Source organism: Ruditapes philippinarum, unplaced genomic scaffold (assembly GCF_026571515.1).
Source record: "Ruditapes philippinarum isolate M1 unplaced genomic scaffold, ASM2657151v2 ctg20660_1_1_1_1, whole genome shotgun sequence".
Classification (NCBI taxonomy): Eukaryota; Metazoa; Mollusca; class Bivalvia; order Venerida; family Veneridae; genus Ruditapes; species Ruditapes philippinarum.
This window is the reverse complement of record NW_026860515.1, coordinates 1-17,087: the sequence shown is the minus strand read 5'-3', so window position 1 is coordinate 17,087 and position 17,087 is coordinate 1. Positions and strand designations below refer to the sequence as shown.

Sequence of the window (17,087 nt, the reverse complement as noted above, 5' to 3'; positions counted from 1 at the left end):
GCAATGTGCATCTGCCATTTGCTCAAAAAGGAATAAGGACCAATATATTTCTTTCAAACAGGCATTTGGAAATTTAAACAAAAGAAATTTGTAAACTGAAGGCAACAGAGATAAAAGTTTTATACACTTTAAAGTCCCTTTTATTGTAACAAGACCAAAACAAAATTTTTGCTTTGTTGAAGTTCCATTAAGTTTTTCATTAATATGCTTTCTTCAGCAATCATTATTAAAACTGAGAGAAAATGCCTTAATGGAGAAGACAAAAGCGGAGTTACAATGGTTAGAGCAGCAAAGACAACGAATCCGAAACAAAGGTGCCGATGATTCATACCCTCAGATCAAGAAACGACAAAGAGGCCTCAAGATGAAGTTACAAGAACAACAAGAAGAGATTCGTAGAATGAGAGAAGAGAACAAAGCAGCAGCAAAAGAACGACAGCGTAAATTATACGAAGAAATCACAAAACGACAGGCGTCTCAGGTACAAATAAATTTAGGAATGATGATCAAAAAGATATAAATGAATGCCTATAAGTTAAATGTCAGAATTGTTTGCACCTAAGACAAACTTTTTGAAAGAGTCCACAATCTTAAAATATTGTCGCAAAATTTACACAAAAGTTGTTGTTGTTGTTGTTTTTAACAATAGTTTGATATCTGGCTGTGTAAAGTTATTAAAAGTTGTTCAGAAGAATTTAATAACTATTATTTATACAGGAATAAATACCTTTATGGTCAGAAATTTTACTGTGGTGCCTAATCTTCACACTAGCTAGGCAAATTGTTTAAAGTTACTTATTATACTCCCCGAAAAATTTCGGGGGGCGCCTTGTTCATCTGTCCAGCCGTCTGTCCGTCCGTTGTCTTGTCCGGAGCATAACTTGAAAACCCTTGATGATAATTTGTTTAAACTTCATACAGTGGTAGAGGGCATTGAAGGGGAGTGCAGTGTCAAATAACCATAACTCTATTTTGCCCGGTTTTTAGCTCACCTGTCACAAAGTGACAGGGTGAGCTTTTGTGATCTCTTTTCGTCCGGAGTCCGTCCGTCGTCCGTAAACTTTTACTTTAAATGACATCTCCTCAAAAACCACTAGGCCAATTTCATCCAAACTTCACAGGAATGTTCCTTTGATGGTCACCTTTAAAAATTGTTCAAAGAATTTAATTCCATGCAGAACTCTGGTTGCCATGGCAACCGAAAGAAAAAACTTTAAATATCTTCTTTTAAAAAACCCTAAAAGCTAGAGCTTAGATATTTGGCATGAAACATCTTCGAGTGAGTGTCTACCAAGTTTGTTCAAATAAAAGCCCTATGGTCAAAATTGGCCCCCCCCTAGGGGGTCATTGATTTTCCCTATATGCATATAGTAAAAACTTAAAAATCTTCTTTTAAAGAACCCAAAGAGCTAGAGCTAAGATATTTAGCATGAAATATGTTCTAATGAGTGTCTACCAAGTTTGTTCAAATAAAAGCCCTGGGGTCAAAATTGGCCCTGTCCCAGGGGGTCATTGATTTTCCTTATATATGCATATAGTAAAAACTTAAAAAATCTTCTTTTAAAGAACTCAAAGAGCTAGAGCTAAGATATTTAGCATCAAACATGTTCTAATAGGTGTCTACCAAGTTTGTTCAAATAAAAGCCCTGGGGTCAAAATTGGCCCTGCCCCGGGGGTCATTGATTTTCCTTATATGTGTAAAGCAAAAACTTAAAAAATCTTCTTTGAAAAAACCCAAATAGCTAGAGTTTAGATATTAAGCATGCAACATCTTCTAGTGAGTGTCTACAAAGTTTGTGGAAATAAAAGCCCTGGGGTCAAAATTGGCCCCGCACCGGGGGTCATTGATTTTCCTAATATGTGTATAGCAAAAACTTAAAATCTTCTTTGAAAAAACCCAAATAGCTAGAGTTTAGATATTAAGCATGAAACATCTTCTAGTAAGTGTCTTCAAAGTTTGTTCAAATAAAAGCCCTGGGGTCAAAACTGGCCCCGCCCCAGGGGTGTCATTGTTTTTAACTATATGTGTATAGTAAAAACTTAAAAAAATCTTCTTTTAAAAAGCCCAATGAGCTAGAGCTTAGATGTTTAGCATGAAACATCTTCTTATGGGTGTCTACCAAGTTTGTTCAAATAAAAGCCCTGGGGTCAAAATTGGCGCCGCCCCAGGGGGTCATTGATTTTCCCTATATGCATATAGTAAAAACTTAAAAAATCTTCTTTTAAAGAACTCAAAGAGCTAGAGCTAAGATATTTAGCATCAAACATGTTCTAATAAGTGTCTACCAAGTTTGTTCAAATAAAAGCCCTGGGTTTAAAATTGGCCCCGCCCCGGGGGGTCATTGATTTTCCTTTTATGTGTATAGCAAAAACTTAAAAGATCTTCTTTGAAAAAACCCAAATAGCTAGAGTTTAGATATTAAGCATGAAACATCTTCTAGTAAGTGTCTACAAAGTTTGTTGAAATAAAAGCCCTGGGGTCAAAATTGGCCCCGCCCCAGGGGTCATTGATTTTCCTTATATGTGTATAGCAAAAACTTAAAATCTTCTTTGAAAAAAACCAAATAGCTAGAGTTTAGATCTTAAGCATGAACCATCTTCTAGTAAGTGTCTACAAAGTTTGTTCAAATAAAAGCCCTGGGGTCAAAACTGGCCCCGCCCCAGGGGTCTCATTGTTTTTAACTATATGTGTATAGCAAAAACTTAAAAAAATCTTCTTTTAAAATGCCCAATGAGGTAGAGTTTAGATCTTAAGCATGAACCATCTTCTAGTAAGTGTCTACAAAGTTTGCTCAAATAAAAGCCCTGGGGTCAAAACTGGCCCCGCCCCAGGGGTGTCATTGTTTTTAACTATATGTGTATAGTAAAAACTTAAAAAATCTTCTTTTAAAAAGCCCAATGAGCTAGAGCTTAGATGTTTAGCATGAAACATCTTCTTATGAGTGTGTGTGTGTGGGGGGGGCTATACAGGTGAGCGACCTCAGGGCCATCATGGCCCTCTTGTTTTAATAATCTCCCCTTATAGAAAAATCTTGTCCAGGACATAACTCTAAAACTATAAGAGATATCAACATGAAACTTTGTAGGTGAATAGATCTCAATGGGTAGATGTGCAGAGCATAAGAACAAATACTCTTTTTTTCCTAATTTTGGAGTTATTGCCCTTTGTTAATTTTAACACTTTGAACTTTGTCCGGAACATAACTCTAAAACTATAAGAGATATCAAGATGAAACATTGTAGGTAGATAGATCTGAATGCGTGAAAGTGCAGTGCAAAAAAACCATAACTCTGTTAAGCCTCATTTTTTAATTATCTCCCCTTTTAGAAAAACTTGTCCAGGACATAGCTGTAAAACTATAAGAGATATCAACATGAAACTTTGTAGGTAGATATATCTCAATGAGTAGATGTGCAGTACACAAGAATCATAACTCTGACTTGCTTAATCTAGAGTTATTGCCCTTTGTTTATTTTTACTTTTTGAACTTTGTCTGGGAAATTACTCTAAAATTATAAGATATATCAACATGAAACTTTGTTGGTAGATTGATCTCATTGGGTAGATGTGCAGTGCACAAGAACCATAACTCTGCCTTGCCTAATTTTGAAGTTATTGCCCTTTATTCATATGAACACTGTGAACTTTGTCCCCGACATAACTCTGAAACTAGAAGAGATATTAACATACAACTTGGTAGGTAGATAGATCTCATTGGGTAGAATTGTAGTTCAAGAGAACCATAACTTCGCCTTGCCTAATTTTGGTATGACATTGCCTTGCCTAATTTTGGAGTTATTGCTACTTGTCCATTTTTAGCTCACCTGTCACAAAGTGACAGGGTGAGCTTTTGTGATCGCTTTTCGTCCGGCGTCCGTCCGTAAACTTTTACTTTAAATGACATCTCCTCATAAACCACTAAGCCAATTTCATCCAAACTTCACAGGAATGTGCCTTTGGTGGTCACCTTTAAAAATTGTTCAAAGAATTTAATTCCATGCAGAACTCTGGTTGCCATGGCAACCGAAAGAAAAAACTTTAAATATCTTCTTTTAAAAAACCCTAAGAGCTAGAGCTTAGATATTTAGCATGAAACATCTTCTAGTGAGTGTCTACCAAGTTTGTTCAAAATAAAAGCCCTGGGGTCAAAATTGGCCCCGCCCCCCAGGGGGTCTTTGATTTTCCCTATATGCATATAGTTTAAAAACTTAAAATATCATCTTTTAAAGAAACCCAAAGAGCAAGAGCTAAGATATTTGGCATGAAACATCTTCTAGTGAGTGTCTACCAAGTTTGTTCAAATAAAAGCCCTGGGGTCAAAATTGGCCCCGCCCGAGGGGGGTCATTGATTTTCCCTATATGTATATCGTAAAAACTTAAAAAATCTTCTTTTAAAGTATTCAAAGAGCTTGAGCTAAGATCTTTAGCATGAAACATGTTTTAATGGGTGTCTACCAAGTTTGTTGAAATAAAAGCCCTGGGGTCAAAATTGGCCCCGCCCCAGGGGTGTCATTGGTTTTAACTATATGTGTATAGTAAAAACTTAAAAAATCTTCTTTTGAAAAAACCCAAAGAGCTAGAGCTTAGATGTTTAGCATGAAACATCTTCAAGATAATGGGTGTTTACCAAGTTTGTTCAAATATAAGCCCTTGGGTTAAAGTTGGCCTTGCCCGGAGGGGGGGGGGCAGATCATTGTTTTTCATTATATGTGTGTAGTAAAAACTTAACATCGTGAAACATCTTCTAATGGGTGTCTTCCAAGTTTGTTCAAATAAAAGCCCTGGGGTTTAAACTGGCCCTGCTCCGGGTGCCTTTATACAGGTGAGCGACCTCAGGGCCATCATGGCCCTCTTGTTATACTTTGAACTTTGTCCGGGACATAACTCTGAAACTAGAAAAGATATTAACCTAAAACTTTATAGGTAGATAGATCTCATTGGGTAAAATTGCAGTTCAAAAGAACCATAACTCTGCCTTGCATAATTCCGGAGTTATTGCCCTTTGTCCATTTTTACACTTTGAACATTGTCCAGGACATAGTTCTGAAGGTAAATAGATATGAACAAGACACTTTGTAGATAGATAGATCCCATTGGGTAGATGTGCAGTGCAAAAGAACCATAGCTTTGCCTTGCCTAATTTTGGAGTTATTGCCCTTTGTTCATATTTACATTTTAAACTTTGTTTGGGACATAACTCTGACACTATAAGAGATATGAACAAGAAACTTTGTAAGTTAATAGATATCATTGGGTAAATGAGCACTGCAAAGAACTGTAACTCTTTCTTGCCTAAATTTGGAATTATTGCACTTTCAAAATTGTCAGGGACATAACTCTGAAACTACAAGAGGTATTCTTGTCTGTGTGCAAAACCTATAAGGGTAGCGTAAATTGATCCAACCATTTCTTGTTTAAATCTAAATTTGATTGTACTTTTATTAGTATCTAATATAGAATATTGTTTGTTACAGAGTAAGACAAAGTCTGTAGCCACACCAAGAGGTAGGCTTGGACGGCCAAAAGAAGTTCACACTGAGGCAGAAGTTAGCTCGGTGAGTATAAGTTTGTAAATGATAATGTAAATATCTGCGTTTTTGTATCATTGTGGTTGAATAATGAGTTACCTCTAGTATGCACAGATTCCTATTTTAAAAAGAGGAGGATTAAAGCTTAACATATACAATGATTTTAATATTAAGAGACAATTCATGGCCAAGTGGTTGAGGTTTTTTATTTCGTACCACTAACTGTCACAGCTATGGGTTCCAATTTACCCAGGGACTTTAATTTCTTTTATGTGAGAAAGCTTCCAGCTACCTTACCTTACATTGGTTGTTCTACTAAGGTGAAGGGCACACATAGAAAATCTAGAAAGTTGCTATGTGGCCTTAACAATGTAGATATGATTTATTTACATATTGCAATCCACTTTATTACCAAAAAATGATCAAAATATGCACAAATATATTATCATGTTGAATCTTTCCACTTTACTTAAAATCTTGAAACATTTTTCTCAAGTTTTCTTAAATTTTTTTTGCTCATTTGGAGGCATGGAGCTTTGAAACAAAACCAATCAAATCATGTTGATTGCTTCAAATGACTGTCACACTTAATTATTAAACAAAAAACAAAAATATTTAAAGGTTAACAATTCAAAGAATATGGAGAGCTTCTGTTTTAACTAGGGCATCGGCTTCATCTTTTAGTTAAGTTTCAAATTTAATTATTAAACAAAATGCTATTTCAAGCTTGACTATTGGAAGAATAGGAAGAGGTATTGTTTTCACTCGTGATCGGTGTCATCCTTCAGTTAAGTTCTTGCAAGTTTGTATCTCCAAAACGATTGAAGGGAATGGGTTGATACTCCAATTTGGATTTTGACAGAATAATGGCCGTTTTTGAACTTAAAACATTCTACATTATCCAGGCTCTTGTAGAAAGTTCTACATTATACAGACTCTTGTTTTACTATGAAGTTCTGAGAATAGTTGAGCATGCTAGCCTATTAACAGTTCTCAATGAATTATTGAAAAAATATTTTCTTTGCTTTATATAGAGAATGTTTAATTAAGAATTCTTCTTTCCTTATTAGTGTTGATTTATTGACCTGTATTTTTTTATGTTTTCTCACAGATCAGCAGTTCTCTTTGTCTTGAGCATATTGGGGGACACTTACTGTTATCACCACTATTCTTGTTCCTGAAGCTTTGGTCTAAGTAATGACATGCTCTATTTTTAGATTGACGAGGCGTCAGATGCAGAGAAACAGCGAAAGGATTATAAATCTGACTCTGAGATCTACACCGAGCCAAAGATAAGTGGAAGAAGATCCAAACAAAATCCTGAAAAATACAAGAAGATTCATCTGGATGAAAAGTAAGTAAATTCCAACTTATTTTATTTAAGTACAAAGAAAGAGGATGTTACCTGAGGTTTTATATTATAAAGACTTACTCAAACCCTTAACCTGCCTGTGGGGGGGCATCTTGTACACACAGATTTTTAGCTCGACTATTCGCAGAATAATTAGCTAATGCAGTCACCCATTTGTCGGCATCCCTGTGGTTAAGTTTTTGCATGTAAGCTGGTATCTCCATAACAACTGAAGGGAATGGATTGAAACTTCACACACTTGTTCTCTGTGATTATCTTAGATGATTGGCACAGGTCCCATAACTCTGATTTGCTTTTAATACATAATTATGCCCCTTTTTTGACTTAGAAATTCTTGGTTAAGTTTTTGCGTGTAAGCTGGTATCTCCATAACTACTGAAGGGAATGGATTGAAACTTCACACACTTGTTCTCTGTGATTATCTTAGATGATTGGCACAGGTCCCATAACTCTGATTTGCTTTTAATACATAATTATGCCCCTTTTTTGACTTAGAAATTCTTGGTTAAGTTTTTGCGTGTAAGCTGGTATCTCCATAACTACTGAAGGGAATGGATTGAAACTTCACACACTTGTTCTCTGTGATTATTTAAGATGATTGGCACAAGTCCCATAACTCTGATTTGCTTTTTTGCATAATTATGCCCCTTTTTTTACTTAGAAATTCTACGTAAATTTTTGCTTGTAAGCTGGCATCTCCATAACTACTGAAGGGTTTGTACCTTTTCGGACAATTTTATGTATTCATATAGGTAAGCATTATAATACTCAATGAAACACCTTTGTGACAACTTTTCGAATAGTCAAGCGTTACTGTCCTCCAACAGTTCTTGTTGTTATTGAAGTTTAGAAGTTCACTTCATTGTACAGTTTTTAGCTCACTTGTCACAAAGTGACAGGGTGAGCTTTTGTGATCGCTTTTCGTCCGGCGTCCGTCCGTCCGTCCGTCGTCCGTCCGTAAACTTTTGCTTTAAATAACATCTCCTCATAAACCACTGAGCCAATTTCATCCAAACTTCACAGGAATGTTCCTTTGGTGGTCACCTTTAAAAATTGTTCAAAGAATTTAATTCCATGCAGAACTCTGGTTGCCATGGCAACCGAAAGAAAAATCTTTAAATATCTTCTTGTAAACAACCCTAAGAGCTAGAGCTTAGATATTTGGCATGAAACATCTTCTAATGAGTGTCTACAAAGTTTGTTCAAATAAAAGCCCTGGGGTCAAAATTGGCCCCGCGCCAGGGGGTCATTGATTTTCCCTATATGCATATAGTAAAAACTTAAAAAATCTTCTTTTAAAGAACCCAAAGAGCTAGAGCTTAGATATTTGGCATGAAACATCTTCTAGTGAGTGTCTACCAAGTTTGTTCAAATAAAAGCCCTGGGGTCAAAATTGGCCCCGCCCCGGGGGATCATTGATTTTCCCTATATGCATATAGTAAAAACTTAAAAAATCTTCTCTTAAAGAACTGTTAGAGCTAGAGCTTAGATATTTGGCATGAAATATCTTCTAGTGAATGTCTACCAAGTTTGTTTAAATAAAAGCCCTGGGGTCAAAATTGGCCCCGCCCCAGGGGGTCATTGATTTTTCCTATATGCATATAGTAAGAACTTAAAAATCTTCTTTTAAAGAACCCAAAGAGCTAGAGCTAAGATATTTAGCATGAAACATCTTTTAATGAGTGTCTACCAAGTTTGTTAAAATAAAAGCCCTGAGGTCAAAATTGGCCCGCCCCAGGGGGTCATAGATTTTCCCTATATGCATATAGTAAAAACTTAAAAAATTTTCTTTTAAAGAACCCAAAGAGCTAGAGCTAAGATATTTGGCATGAAACATCTACTAGTGAGTGTTTGTTCAAATAAAAGCCCTGGGGTCAAAATTGGCCCAGCCCCGGGGGTCATTGATTTTCCCTCTATGCATATAGTAAAAACTTAAAAACTCTTCTTTTAAAGAACTGTTAGAGCTAGAGCTTAGATATTTGGCATGAAACATCTTCTAGTGAATGTCTACCAAGTTTGTTCAAATAAAAGCCCTGGGGTCAAAATTGGCGCCGCCCCAGGGGGTCATTGATTTTCCCTATATGCATATAGTAAAAACTTAAAAAATCTTCTTTTAAAGAACCCAAAGAGCTAGAGCTAAGATATTTAGCATGAAACATGTTCTAATGGGTGTCTACCAAGTATGTTCAAATAAAAGCCCTGGGGTCAAAACTGGCCCCGCCCCGGGGGTCATTGATTTTCCTTATTTGTGTATAGCAAAAACTAAAAAATCTTCTTTGAAAAAACCCAAATAGCTAGAGTTTAGATATTAAGCATGAAACATCTTTAAGTAAATATCTACAAAGTTTGTTCAAATAAAAGCCCGGGGGTCAAAACTGGCCCTGCCCCAGGGGTGTCATTGATTTAACTATACATGTATGTGTAAAAACTTAAAAAATCTTCTTTTAAAAAACCCAATGAGATAGAACTTAGATGTTTAGCAATTGAAACATCTTCTTATGGGTGTCTACCAAGTCTGTTCAAATAAACAAATAAAAGCCCTTGGGTAAAAATTGGCACGGGGGGAGGGGGGGGGCTATATACAGGTGAGCGACCTCAGGGCCATCATGGCCCTCTTGTTATCTTTGGAAGTTTTGATACTGTTGAGGTTATTGCTAAACAGAGGGTTACTGTCTATTAAATTTATTTTATAAGAATAAAACTTGTGGTCATATTTCATTGAAAATACAGACATGACGTCATACTAGTGTGTATAAAAATGAATACATTTCCATTTTAAAGGTCTTGCTGTTAACTTTTTCTTATAGCTCATGATTATAATTCCACTGAAAAATTGACCATGACCATGAAAGCAAAATATTGCTTAGTTTAGTGTAAAATTAAGATGATGTCTAAGTATGTCTTGCAGGCAAGTAATATGATGTATTCATGTAAGCTCTTGTTTTGCTTGCAGATGTTTAGGATCTTACAATGAGTTATCATTTTATATAGTTTAATACAAGTCTAAGAAAAGTTGTTGCAAGCTTTATATTTATATAAGATAGAAGACAAGTGATATCATGTTTTTGATAAAATAACACATCAAAAATCTCTTGTTTTCCTAAGGTATTTGACACAAAGACAGTCCCAGTTAATGGATAGGCGGAAGAATGCAGAAGAACTACTCAAATGGAAGACCATGCTGGACAAGGAAGAATCTAGGGTATTTAAACTGGAAAAACAAGCATTGAAAGTATGGGATAAAAAAGACAAAGATGTGAAGAAGGAGAAAGAACCATCGCAAAGTGCGGCAAAAAGTGAAACAGAAAAGCCGTCAAGTAAGAAGGATAATGGAACCACAAAAGGTAATTAGTACCTTAATGATACATAAATAACCAATTGTTGCATATTGAAGGATCTTGCTACTTACAGACTTTGTATTATTTGGCTTGAGGTTTTCCAAAAGTCCCTTTAATCACTGTTCGTAGGGACTCAAGTGACATTATAGGATGAATATCCATGTTCTATTCATACTCCTTGTAAGACAGGTTGTGTGCTTTAATGGCATCATTCCCTAATCAGCAACCCTTTTCTGAATGAATTGCTTTTTTCTGCTGTTTTGAATGAAGTTGTAAATTCATATGACTACTACGAGGGATGATCAAAATTAACCGGACTTTGTAAACGATTCTTAACCTGTTAAATAAATTTGCTTAACAATACACGGAAAATAAATCGGAATCTATCCTCTAAATGATACAAAAAATACCAACAAGAAATATTAACAAAGAAAAAAGTTATGCTGTTATTGGCATGCCACATGTAAAGCAAATGCGGCGCACGGTATAACTTTAAAATTGACGTTAACGACGTCACAAGCGTATTGTCCTTAACGGAGCAGATCTTTACTCATTCACGGAGTAGGCCAATATGTGGTACCAGTTATGTTATTGATGCGGCGGATCTCCTGCCTATATATATTTCTGTACAAGTGGGTATCAATATGTATTGTAATAGAATGAATGGTGATAAAGAAACTCCGGTAATGATGCAAACTTCCGTTATTTCCTTCTGTAACTTGATTGTTGAAAAAATCGCACATGCAATTAACTATATTATGTATAAATTACAAATAATGTAAAATAATGATGCTGAATGATAATGTATCATACATACGAAAAATAACAGAATAATACAACTATGATGGTCAAAATTGATAAACGGGCATAGGCATTTTGAACAGTGGCTGTTAAAATTGTTGACAAGACTACTGCGTTAAAATGAGAAATTAATTTGATGCAATTTAAACCAGAAGTATAATACATGTAATTGAGATGCATTACATATTTTCATTTTGAAGAGTGACTGCACGCGTCCCGTAGTTATTATCGAACGATCGCGTTGACAATGTCAGGCGTCAATCTGTCATTTTTCAACTGTCTTGGCGATTGACGTCCACCAAAACGTCCTTGAAAATGTCTTTTTTCTGTCTCTCCCTTACTTGTTTCTTATTTCTCTATTATCTTTCTTAATCTTTTAAGCCTAATTTCAAAAAATATGCTGTGGCTTTCTGGACTTTTCCCTTGTTAGCCATAATCTTTTTCTACGTTTTAAAACAGTTTCTCGTCTTACATTTTGGACAAATTTTTCCTATTGATACGATTTTCGAGACATTTCCTACCGACATAGTTTAACCGCGGGACTATTTTCATTAACATGTGGACGTTTGAATTGTGATTGTAAATATAAATATGGTTTTAAATGAAGTCATTTTTACTGACAACGTCAAAGATATTGCTACATGACGTTTTTTTTGGCGTATCTTTGAAATCTAATTGACTGCCATATTGTTAAATACACGCAGCATTAGAGCGGCCTCACTGTCAAGGCGAATTACGCACTGCGCCGGGTGTGCGTTACCATGGTTTTTTGAATCAGCTGTTACGGACAAGCTATTTGCGTTATCAGATTAGATATAGCATCCAGTTTACAGTATTGTTTTTCAGATTAAATGTGATAATATAACAAATAAGTGATAGGATGAAAATTCTTCAATTGCCAGTCACAGTCCGGTTTATTTTTTTGATCATCCCTCGTATAAGACAAAATTGCTTTATGAAAAATATTATTATTCATAATTTCTCCCCCAAAGTTTAATAAATATGTAATGAGATTTTACATTTGTTTTTTTAGTGTTTAATTTATAAAATAACACAATATTTGCTAAAGAAAACATGATAAATTTCATGGGTAAAATATTAGATGGCTGAGATATGGTTTGCCAACTTGTTGAACTTCAAACTTTTTGAGATTGCTTTCATGTTAGGGAGTTGTCAAATTAGGTCTATGACAAGGTCAGTGGCTATACATCAGCTTCCATGCGCTGCCTGAAATAATGCCCAGAAGGGCACCTAAGGCCTGGCTTCAAATATTACCATGAAAGATCTCAATAGTGTCGGTAGAGATATAAAACTTGTAATATCAGAAGAGAAAGATTAGAATAAATTAAAAATAATTTATTTTTCTAGATTCTACAATTTAAAAAACAATGTCAGTGTCTCAGGATAGAGATAGTACTGTAATTTCTGAAAAACAAATTAACAACTGCTCGATGATAATCACTCTACACCCAGCATCAAGGAAGACATCAAAGACAGCCAGTTCTCGAGAGTTCGCCAGAGGAGATTCACCGACGAATGATGAATGACAAGTCTAATATTAAGAATACATAACCGAAGTGGTAGCGAAAGCTCTGATTATGGAGGATATTCAATCAGTGTCTAGTGCTGATGATTTCTAAAAAAGTAAAGGTGTTATAACTTTTATGAAGTTAGGAATAAGCTCTGTCTTTAATTTCTAAAAGCCAATGCAAGATAAAGTGCCCAGTTATATATGTCTAAAATCATTAAAGAATAAGCATGAAATAGAAAAGGTTGTGGAGCTGTTTTCTGCAGAAACATAAATTACAATCTAGTTATCCTAAGTAAAGATATTACTTAATGTATCATGAAATGTAATTAACATAATCTTTATTGTTAGATAATCTTTCCAAAGAAATTATTCTACAGGTCATTGGCTTAGAATAGCAAAAATAAAAATGGTGGGCTCCTATAATGAAATATTTTGCTTTTATCTTGTGTCTATTTCTAGCATTGGTGAAGATTTTACGCTCTTAGTTTTTCTGGTTGTTTGCAGGATAGGAATGATTCAAGTTGATGACACCATTGACACACACAAGCTATGGTAACGAGACCTTTGATGGACACAGCCACTTGCATCCAAAAAGAACAAGCAAGAGTCAGACCACATCCAAGTCTCCTCTTGAGAAACTAAAAAAATACAGAGGCCTGTCCTCCCCTGGAAGGTCACCTAGGGGTTTGTTTAGTTCCAGAAGTCATTCTCGAAACTCCGAGAGCGAGTCGGAAGATTCATTTTCTCTGAATGGTAAGTTAAATATTCTATGTTGTATTTATGCCACAGATTGTCTGAGAATATAGAGAATCTTTGAACGCCCATTATATTAATTATTATGGTGGTGAGGGACAGCTGATGTCAGACTTGGAGTCTAATGATTATGTAACTTTACTGCTGATTCAGAAATCAGAGATGGAATCAGGATTAAAATTGGATATTACTTAAGTTAATTATCCAGTAAGGCTTGTTAGGTGGACTGACCACCAAGTTACGGTCAAGTTATGTGTTAAAATTGGCATAAAACCAAACATACAAAATGCTTTCATTTCTTATTGAGAATCAAAGAAAGAGAAAACATTATAGAGAATAAATTTCAGAATAAGTATCACTGATTTTAACCTCTAGCTTGACCATTTGAATAGTAATTGCTCCATACTACTCTTTGTGGCTTAGCAGTTGATCAAAGTTTTGCATGGGACAGATAAAGATTTTATTGAATTATTCCTCCTTAGTTAACTTTGAAAAAGCATGTACAGTTTTTACAATAAAGATATCTTGTTATATTTTGTTACTTTAATTTACTTTTATTTTGAAAGGAATATGGAAAATATGAGTAACATGCTTATGAAATAGATGTTACGTGGTATTGAAGAAATCTTGCAGCCACTAGTAATATCTTTTATTGGTTTGGTATATTCTAAATTTTAGTGACTTTTACGTTTTCTATGTAAAGACACATTGCTTATGTACTTGTTTGTACATTTCCAAGTTATTTATATAGAATGTTAACTTGTGTTTGCTATTTATAGAGTCGCAGTCCGAGTTGAGTGACTTTGAGGGCAGAATACGGGCTTTGAATGAAGAACTGAGAAAAAGGAAAACTGAGGCAGATAAGTTAAAACGGGAGAGAAAGAAGAAAAAGAAGGAACTGATGAAGAACAAAGAAGAAACTTTAAAGAAACAGATTGAGGTAATTGTTTAAAATTTCGGCAAATGCCGACTTTGTTTGACTCATTGTCACATGATACAGTGAGAACATAATGTTTTTATTGAGCTGCTCTTCAAGTGGATGTAGCAGCATGATGCTTACAGTGTAACATATTTAGGTTAAATGACTAATCAAAGCTAATAAAACTATGAAGCTATATCTGATGAAACATTTTATAAAAATAAAAAGTAACATTATAGTGTTTTCATAACAAATAACTATGGCCTTTTCTTGATAGATTTATAACATAAAATGTCTTTGAAATTAAATGTACATGAATGATTATATGTAAACAGAGTAAAATGTTCTGTAACAAATTATTTGACTTTTTTTATTAGGTTTGCTGATGATAATATGATAACTTAACATGTTGACTCTCTTTCAATAAAACATGCTGACAATTTCTTCCATTCAAAGTATTCTGGAATCTCTTCATCACAATATAAACAATATTTTACAATCCACAGACAGCAAATATTTAGCTTTATATACCATAAATCCTGCATTCAACCTTAAAAATACTGGTAAAACTGCATGATGTATGTAAAATTATATATGAAAATTACTTAGGTTACAGTATTTTATTAGTATGGGTAAAAACTGAATTAAGAGGGTATAATGATTTTATAACACACAGTTCATCAAACATTAAAATTCTTCTTGTTATGACAGTGTATGGTTTATAGGCATACATGTGAACTCTCCGAGCGGGAGACTTCCACTTTCTGCACCCATATTTTCAAAGATTTATCTTAAAATAAGGGGTATTTTCACAAATTAAAGAAATCTCCCTCATTTTGATGTCAGAACTTTCTTATTTGTTTATTGCAAATTCTAAAATCTCCCTCTTTTTGAAGAAAAATCTCCCACTTGATCATCGAAAAAGTTCACATGTATTTTTACAGGAACTCGAGCATTTGTTTCACACAGCTTATTCAGAAAGTTTGTAGGATTAATAGTAGTCACTTGCAGAGGAATTGGTTACCGGTTGATTATATAAAAATAAATAAGAAATATTACATAAAAAAGTGTTTAAAAAAACAACAGAAAAACAAAGAAATCATATGGGGAAAAAACCAGGATTTTACAATCACCAGATGTCAGTATTATATTGTTTCTGCAAATTTAATTTCAGTCTGAAAGAGTTTTTTAAACTTGATTGTTGAAAATAGCAAATGCATATTTTGTTAATGTTTTATTTTAGGCATATGACAACCAGATTGCTCAGTTAAAAGTTGACCTCAAAAAGGAGATGAATCACGAGCCTGCAAAATCTACTGTCCGCCCACAGATTAAACAGCCTAAAGTGAGCCCGTCCAAGACGATCAAAACACCCACAAAACGTTTAGATACTGACAGTAGTGGACCAGACTCTGCTCAAGTGTCACCAAACATTCCTGAAGATAAAGGTAAATACAAATTATCCCCATTTCTTTTTTTGCTGAATTATGAAATTGCCAAGTTTAGACTTAATCAGCAGTCCATTTAGAGTTTAAGGGATTTCAATAACAAATCACAAAAATAGAGCTACCAGCAGTATAGTGCCTTCAGACTGCATGGGTGTGCACGCATGCCTGGCTCTATACTGGTGGCAAAGTCTCATCACTTTAGCTTCCACCAGGTTAAGGGTTGAACAAGAAAGATTACTTTTATAGTTCAAGAGTATAGCACTACTGTCTGTGATCCCCCATTGTAGGGTGATATCAATTGGTACTGCAAAATTCACTCTGGAATGCTTTCCTGCTAGCTATTTTAGGGTCAACAGAGAGCACTGGAATGACATGCATGAATATGTCAAGTATTTAACTATAAAGTTTCCCCAATAAAGGGACCTTTGCAGAATAATGTTGTACTTAAGTCTTTTAAAGTATTTTAGTAACAGTATGGAAACAAGTCTACTTCCTGTTAAGTTTAAGAACATACGCTCCCAAGTAAGGTACAATGATCGGAAGTATAACATGCTTTTAATCGCAAGACAGGGGACACATTGAAATGTATAGGCTAACAAGACAGGATTCAGTGATTTCTATTATACACTGTGTTACTGCATATTTCTTCATTGTAATACTTTATTGAAATGAACCATATGTTCTAATTATCTGATGGACTATTTCTAGTAAAATTTTTTGTTTGTTTGATTTGTTTCAGGTCACGACAGCTTTCGCTGGTTTAAAAAAAAAACCACTTAGATATTTAAGGTGCTCTTTAATTTCATGTTAACATTTTACTCTGAAGACAGCATTTTATCACTATTAAATAATTAATGAAATATTTGTGCTTCTATTGTTGTCCTATGTCTTAATATGACTGTATATCTATTGCAGACCAGAAGCAAATGTCACCAAAAACTCCTGTGACCCCAAGCAAGACAGCCAAATCCCATTTAGACAAGATTTCCGAGGGTAGCGAAACACCCACATCACGTTCAGAGAGATCTGATCTTTCATACCAGGAGCGTATTCAGAGCATTAAAGATAAATTTAGTGGAGAGATCTCGTCAGCTGTTGACGATAAAACTGACGAGATCGAAGAGGACATTATCTCTGCTGCCTCAGAAGCTTCAGATGACAAGTCTAAGGAAATTAAAATCAATCTCAGTACTAAAGAAGATATTTATGATGTGTCAGTGTCATACACTGATGACTTTGCTACTGAGCCAAACACTATGACTCATCATGAGAAACTGCCACTAAGTGCCAGATCAGTTAGCCAGAATGTCTGAAGATATAGAAACAAAAACAGTACCTCAGTCTGCTAGATCTATTACTGAACAAATATCTGAACAAATATCTGAACAAATTTCTG

General features: G+C 34.8%; 2 protein-coding genes across 2 annotated transcripts; both read left to right on the top strand.

Annotated features, from left to right (window-relative positions):
- Positions 1-217: 217 nt before the first annotated feature.
- On the top strand, positions 218-12,587 carry LOC132760440 (centrosome-associated protein 350-like; the record flags this gene model as incomplete). Its single annotated transcript, XM_060752423.1, has 5 exons — positions 218-481; positions 5,476-5,556; positions 6,747-6,883; positions 10,007-10,245; positions 12,436-12,587. Coding segments are annotated over 5 exons (873 nt in total), but the record flags the coding sequence as incomplete, so codon positions are not given.
- A 508-nt stretch (positions 12,588-13,095) lies between these two features.
- On the top strand, positions 13,096-17,019 carry LOC132760439 (centrosome-associated protein 350-like). The gene is made up of 4 exons (XM_060752422.1): positions 13,096-13,324; positions 14,104-14,264; positions 15,487-15,691; positions 16,607-17,019. Exons 1-4 carry the CDS (start codon positions 13,096-13,098, stop codon positions 17,002-17,004), a joined length of 993 nt encoding a protein of 330 aa, XP_060608405.1. The 3' UTR covers positions 17,005-17,019.
- Positions 17,020-17,087: the final 68 nt, after the last annotated feature.